Genomic DNA, 7,751 nt, shown 5'->3' on the forward strand with positions numbered 1-7,751 from the left:
TTGGTTTTTCGAGACAGGGTTTCTCTGTGGCTTTGGAGCCTGTCCTGGAACTAGCTCTGTAGACCAGGCTGGTCTCGAACTCACAGAGATCCGCCCTTTTAAATTCAAGTATTGCGACAAAACTTCATTTCTCTTTACATCTGCAAAATTTTTAAATCATCCAAATATTGCAAAATGTATACCTACTGAGCCACCAGAAATACCTACAAGAAGACAGCTTTGTCACTAAACACAAAGTTCACACATTACTGAATGAAGGCTTGAAATAGGTTCGAAAATTCCATTACTAGGTAGTGTGAAAAATAACAATTTTTTTTTTTATCTGAGTACAAGCAGATTGAATAAGTAGTATTCTGTGAGCAGCCCTCAACCCAAACCCATGGGGTGGTTCTCAGTTCTGTAGGACTTCTGCAAGAATCCCTAGTTCATATCAACAAGCTGCATGAATAGCCAAGGCTTAGAGGTTTGATTTCAACAGTACACTTTCGCAAGGGTGTGAGGAAATGCAAAAACATTTCTCATTATCACATCAGCTTTTACAGGAGAGGAAGGTATGTGCTTGCTCCAGGCTGTGCTCTACAGGAAAGCTTGTCTGGCTCTGGTGTAAGCAGAAGCACTTACACACCATTTAAAGACTTCACTGACTTACTCTTACAAGCGCAACTATTTACATGAACAATATAAATTCAGCAATAACTACTGCACATTGGTCCCCAGTTTGCCCTGGCAATAATGACTTTCGTCCCATCAACAGGGAGAATAGCTTTCCCTTCCTACATCCACTCCTTCAGATTGCAGCTCTGTAGAACAAAGCAGACCTCTGAAATCCCTAGCTTACGAAATGAAACAGACAGGGAACCTGAAGAAAAAAAACAAAAATATCACAAAGAAGAAAGAACAGCAATTATTAAACTGGCAGGAGGCAGGTGCTTGTCTCAAGCCTAACAAGTTGAGTTTGATCCCCAGCTTCTGAAAGTGGCCTATACACGGGCAGTGTGTACAACAAAAACAGGTGTAAAAAGTTTAAATAATAAATTGGCAGAACAGAGATGGATGGCACAAGATCAAAGGTGCCGTCTTCATGACAGACAAGCAAGAAGCAAAATGTGATATTCAAAATACTGTATTCGAAAATACATGTACTCAGAAGAAAACAGTAGAAAGCCAGCTTCTCAGAAAACACGGGCAGAAAGACCAGAACAGATTAGGGAGAATAAACACCTGAATCCTATGCAGATTAGCTATTGCTATTCCCAGGTGAGACCCTAACCATACAAAGCATACCACTTTCTCCTGAAGTCGGGGATGGTGGTGGGGTGGCAGCAGTAACACTGTGTTTGTCCCATACAGTTTCCAAGATACCTAACAAGAAAGGAGAAACAATGAGAGATACTAAGTTCAACAACAAAAACCAAAACAAAAATCTGCCACTATCATTCATCCAACATCAGTACTCACATACCCCTTCCTCTCTGTATATCTACTTCCAGCTAATGGCTGTGCCTCTCTAATCCACGTCTAGCTATCTCTTTTCATTCATTTATGTATACATAATATACATAATAATATGCACATATGTGGGCATGTGCATGTGAAGGCTCAGGGTTGACGTGGACAATCTTCCTCAATTGCTCTTGCATTTCATTCTTTTGAAGCAGGGCCTCTTTCCGAGTATCACCAGTCAGCTTGCTCTGGAAGTTGAGGAAATTACAGGTGGGGCGTCACACCCACCTGATATTTGTGTGGGTTCTGGAGATGTGAGCTCTGGTCCCCTTGTTTGTACAGCAAGTGCTTTAACTACTGAGCCATGTTCCCAGCTATATTTTGCAGATTTCTGTCCCAGTGCAGCATTTCTACTGCTTCATCTGAATTTTGCTGTGTGGCTTCTCCCCACTGCTTCCTCCAACCTTGCTCTTTGTCAAAGCCACATGACGACCACATCTACAAAGGGTCTCTTCTCCTCCTGGACATTCCAGTGTTCTGGGACACTGCCCAAACCCTTCTCTGACATGTGGTGTCATTCGTTCTCAGCTTTCCTCTGGTTCTGAGTCTGTCTCCCATCATTACAGCCATCCTCTGCGCATCCATCATTTAGATCTTTTATCTTTCCTCTAGTTCCCATTCTTCTCCGGCCTCTCTCTCTGCTTGAGAAACTCTCTACTGCTGTGGCTTTGCTTCAATCAAATGTCTCCCAGCCCAAAACTAATTTCAACTCTACACATGAGCTCTATTGCTACGTGGCAGGCATTCAGAAAGCAGGTAAGGTATCCGGTCACAGATTTAGGATAACCAAATGCTTCCTGGGTGGTAACACTTGCATACCCCAAACTCAGTTCTTTACCCCTACAAATCTACCACTGATCCCCATACATTCCTTACTGGGTAAGCAGCAGAGTCACAGAACTTGGCACCTGCCTCTATACCTCCCTTCCAGGCTCACCTGATCCAGTCTTCCAGTACTGACCCATCCATCTGCTGTGCCTTCAATATACACCATCCTCCTTCCCACCTTCCTTCTGTTCCCCTCTTCTAAACCTCAGCCTTCCCTCTACCAACTGCTGTCTGTCTGTCCCTCCCAGCTCCACTCAGTTGTCCCAGGCAGCCTCCACACATTACATCAACTACAACTCTTAAACATTGCTCTTTAACTGTTCACTTGCCTCTCCCACTAGGGTGCAGATTCTCAGAAGCCAGGACTTGTTTTGGTCCTCTGTGTACCCTGACAGAGCCCAGCACACAACATCACCACAGAAGCTCATAAAAATACTCCCCAAGCCGGGCGGTGGTGGCGCACACCTTTAATCCCAGCACTCGGGAGGCAGAGGCAGGCGGATCTCTGTGAGTTCGAGACCAGCCTGGTCTACAGAGCAAGTTCCAGGACAGGAACAAAAACTACAGAGAAACCCTGTCTCGAAAAAAAAAAAAATACTCCCCAAGGCCAGGTGTGGTGGCTCAAACCTTTAACCACAGCACTTGGGGGATAAAGGCAGGTAGATTTCTTTGAGTTTGAAGCTAGCCTGATCTATATATAAGTGAAATCCATACCAGTCAGAGCTACATAGTGAGATCCTGTCTAAAAGCAAACAAACAAAAAATCTGCCTCCAAATATTTATTGCTATAGCATGGATAAACCTAAAGAACCTGTTAAGTAAAGAAAGCCACACACAAAAGGTCACATTGATATGGTGATATAAGATAATAACTTTATGAAAGGTTCAAAACAGACACATCCCTATGAGCCAAAGTTAGATGAATAATTGCCAGGGACTGGAGGAGAGAATAATGGTGACCTCTTGTGGACTCAGGGTTGCTTTCTGGGCTAATGAAAAGTGTTCTGGAATAAAGGCAATGGCTGCAAGACTTTCAAAAAAACATAAGCCCCTAAACTGCCACAGTTTAAAGTGGACATGTGCATGTGTCTACAACTGTTCTTGGACTGTTTCGTATCTGTAGGCATAGAACGCAGGGCAGGTGCATAAGTCATAGTCCCAACTAAAACAAATGCCCAGTTGATAGCAGTAAGTTTGCTTTGAATGAATACATTCTGAGGATTGAATTTCTATCTGGGATCCAGGGAAAGGATGAGGCGGGGGGAGTAGTAAGCACACAAGTTCACCATCATTAATCATTCTTTCAATCGATTTTAAAGTACCCACCAGATGAGAACCAATAAAACAGACATACAAAAGAAAAAAAGAAAAAAACACCTTGAATATCCAAATAGAAAAGACACAAGATGAAACAGCGCCTTCACACTACAGACTCAAGCAGCAGTGACTTCTGGGCACCTCAAAAGTCTAGTGGCCAGCAGTCTATAAGTTGTGTAAGTGCCAAGAGCAAGGCACCCCTGTCTCTGGGGATGTTCTTGCTAACCTTCCTGCCTCACTATGTGACAGGCTTCCTCTCCTTCCCCCCCCCCCCACCACGGACTCCTGCTCCTGCTCCTGTTCCTCCGCTCCCCAGGTAACCCCCCCCACTGTCATGAGACTCTGATCAGACAGCTGGGATGCCACATACATTTATAGCCTAGGGCACAAGGGCTAACATCGCACCTTGTCTCACTTCTCCACAGAGAATTTTTTTTATCTTGCTACTCCTATCTCTCCTAATCTTAAATTCAAATTATTTGAAATAAAGAGCTTGCTACCTACCTACTTAAATTACACTATCAGCATGTGAATCACATTCCTACAACCTGGCCTATATATATACCTCATTAGTCACATAGTGAGGACCAATTAAGAAAAGACTAAAAGAAAATTAAGCTACAAATCCCCTGTGAGGTCTTAGCTTGTACCAGACTATAGAAGGCCTTGGCTCTGCACACCTGCAGCCAACCTGTCTCCAGGCACCACCATGGCACTCACTCACCTGTCAAGAGCCCAAGTACTGTCTGCACCTGGTCCAGCAGCAACTTCCGCAACTCCTCCTTCCGAGCCACACTGAGGTCCTCACGAGGACAAGCTAGCTCTTCCGAAGTTGTCTTCAACATGATCAGCCCAAGGGGGGTTGTCACAGGGGACTGGATCAACTGACAAGAAAAAGCAAATTTAAAGCAACATAGAACTAAGAAGCTACACAGAGGATTAGTAAAATTCAACTGAGAGGTGCTGAACCTCCTCCTATGAACAGACTACCTCAAGCAACACTTTTGAAAAAGAATTTAGAAGATCATTTATGCAGCTTTGCTTTACCAACCATTCAAATTTTATTCTCATGTTAGGGCAAAATTCTACCAGAAGAAACTTAAGAAGGAGCTGGAAACAATCCTCTGCAATATAGACAGGACAATTTTTATTCAAGTCCCAATTCCCAACCAAGGTTTGCTTATTTGCATAATAACCAAGAGATATAGAGATATCCATATACTGAATGACAGACAATTCTTTCATGGACAGAAAAATTCCTATCATCTGGTAGGTTTGCTGTAGTTTCTCCATGTTTAGAGACATTTAAGACATATAAAAACTTAACAGTGTCACAACTGCCTGTAGTATTCAGTGTGTTAAGATGTGGTACCAGTCTGTAGCCAAGGATCAACAGGCTATAACATACAGCCTAGGTATAGAGCAGGTTCTGCAGACCATGCAGTAAGTGCAAGTGTATGCACTCTGATACGCATGCTAGTGATACAAATATTTTACATACTAGTGATAAACAGTATACATCAATTTGTGTATCTTTTTAACATTCAAGTTAAATCAACTTTATAGTTCTAAATCTTATATTTCTGACCTTAGCATATTTCAAGAAAGTTTAAAATTAAACACATGGTGAAGCTAGGTATGGCATCACACACTTGGAATCCCTGCAGTCAGAGGAGACCAAAGCAAACAAATCAAGGGTTTAAGGCAAGAGACAGCAGGGTGACTCTGCAGGCAAAGGTGCTTCCAAGCTGACAATCTAAGTTTGGTTCCTGGAACCCACCTGGTGGAAACAGAACTGACTCATTTAAGGTTCCCTCCAACCTCTACATACATGTTAGTCATCATTCCCTTGACAAAAAAAGATAAATATCATTTAAAAAAAAAAAAGAGTTTAAGAGCAGCCTGGACTCATAGTGGTCTCAAAAGTTTAAATGAAAAAGGAAAAGAAAATAAACATGTGGCAGAGCACACACAGCCAAGACATCAAACAACTGTCATGATCGTTGAGTTTTTAACACAGGTATCACTACGTAGCCCCGACTGTCCTAGAACTTGTGGTCATCCTCCTGCTTCAGTTTCTCAGATGTTGAGATTACAGGCATGCCTGGCTACAGTTAGAGTTTTGCAAATACCCATGTAATAAATTCAGTAACTATTTCTGTCTTCTGGGATACTGTCTTCCAGAAGATGGGAAGATACACTTTCAAAGCCTGATGCTACTTATAGTGCCCTACTTATTTTCACAAGACTCAAAACAGCACCACAAAAGTGTTTATTACAAAGACCGACAATATTTGCCACAATTAAAAAGCAAACAACTTTCAGAGTCACTTTAAATTAAGCTCATCCCTGACTGTTTTACTTATACACATAAAGTTTCTAAGCTTTAGAAAAAGAGACACTTAGGAATTGCATCAAGACAAACCAGACACTCTTCATTTCAACCAACCTGAGGCATACCACCTTTCCCATCACAGGCTACAGAAACTGTCCGTCCAACCAGAAAGAGGAAAAAAAAAAAATCTGGGGAATAACAAGATGGCTGGGGGGGGGGGAGCACTTGCTGCACAAGACTGATGACATAGCCAAAGTTTAAAATCCAATGGAAAGAGAAAGTTGTAAAGGAAATTCAAGGGCAATTCCACTATGCTCAGAAGCAGCTCAAGAAAGCCAACCAACAGTTGCCTTTAATCTTAGCAATCTAGAGACAGAGGCAGGGGTTCAGGAGACTTTCCAAGAGCCAATCAGAAAAGGCAAAGGAGAGAAAGGGGAAGAAGGAAGGAGGAAGGTGTTCCCTATAAAAACCAGCTCTCCTGAATGCTAAAACTTCCTACCTCCACATTTTCTCTATTTTTATACAAAATTCAACTATTTCTAACACAAACAATGTCTGCTTCAGTATAATTTTTGGTGTTAATAAAGTAGAAAAGACCCTCATTAAGTCTGTGTGAAGATTTCTGGGTTCTCAACCTTGTTCTGAGACTTTCCTTTCCTTTTTCCTTTTCCTCTTTTGTCTCTATTTTGAACTAAGAACTTACATTTTTTTTTTAGGAGGGGATAGTGTAATTTTGTGCATATTAGTGTTTTACCTGTGAATAATGTCTGAGCACCATCTGGGAGCATGGTGCCCTCTCAGATCACAACAGGAAATCAAGTCCCCTGGAACTGCAGTTTACAGATGGTTGTAAGCCATCACATGGATGCTGGGTTCTCTGTAAGAACTCTTATCCACTGGCCACCGCTCTCCAGCTCCTAAGTACTTAACCTTTCGGCTGAGAATATTCTACTTGGCAAGGTTTACTTTCAAGATTTGTATTTGTGTGTGTGTGTGTGTGTGTGTGTGTGTGTGTGTGTGTGTTTGTCTACACGTACCTAAGTGAATTTATGTGCACCACAAGTGACCAAGTGCCTGCTGCAGAGTCCATCATCGCCCCTGAAACCGTGAGCCGCCTGATAATACTGGGAACTGAATGAACCGTGTACTACTGTAATAGTAAGCACTTTGACTGCCATGCCTTTCTCCAGCTCAGATGTTCACTTTCCTTCAGCTATGAAATGCCTCTGTGCAACTCACACATGTGGGACACCCTACTGCTGGAATACAGACAATGGTCTGTATTCTGTCAATCATATTTTAAATAAACGCTGAATGGCCAGTAACCAGATAGGAAGTAGAGGCAAGGGACAAGAACAGGAGAATTCTGGGAAGAAGGAAGTCCTTCTGCAGTCCTGGCCCAGCCACAGAAGAAGCAAGCTGTGAATGCCACGCTGAAAAAGGTACTGAACCATGTGGCTAGCATAGATAAGAATAATGGGCTAATGTAAGTTATAAGAGTTAATAAGAAGCCTGAGATACTGGGACAATCAGTTTATAACTAATGTAGACCTCTGTATGATTTCTTTGGGATTTAATGACTGCGGGGACCAGGCGGAACAGAAACCCTACAATAAGGAAAAATCGATCTTGCTCTCTTTATTCAGAGGGAAGAAAAGTCAGGTAAGAAATCAAGTGATAGGCCGGGCGGTGGTGGCGCACGCCTTTAATCCCAGCACTCGGGAGGCAGAGGCAGGCGGATCTCTGTGAGTTCGAGACCAGCCTGGTC

General features: G+C 42.6%; 1 protein-coding gene across 1 annotated transcript in view; it reads right to left on the reverse strand.

The window, feature by feature from the left end:
* The window catches only part of Xpo6 (exportin 6), a 110,893-nt gene that overhangs the window by 56,759 nt on the left and 46,383 nt on the right, over positions 1–7,751 (reverse strand). Inside the window, exons 5-6 of the mRNA XM_005351195.3 lie at positions 4,373–4,532; positions 1,285–1,362 (exon numbers count right to left, since the gene is read on the reverse strand). Of these exons, the coding sequence (XP_005351252.1) occupies positions 1,285–1,362; positions 4,373–4,532 (238 nt within the window). The remainder of the gene's footprint in view (positions 1–1,284; positions 1,363–4,372; positions 4,533–7,751) is intronic.

The sequence above is a fragment of the Microtus ochrogaster genome, chromosome 8 (assembly GCF_000317375.1).
Source record: "Microtus ochrogaster isolate Prairie Vole_2 chromosome 8, MicOch1.0, whole genome shotgun sequence".
Lineage (NCBI taxonomy): Eukaryota > Metazoa > Chordata > Mammalia > Rodentia > Cricetidae > Microtus > Microtus ochrogaster.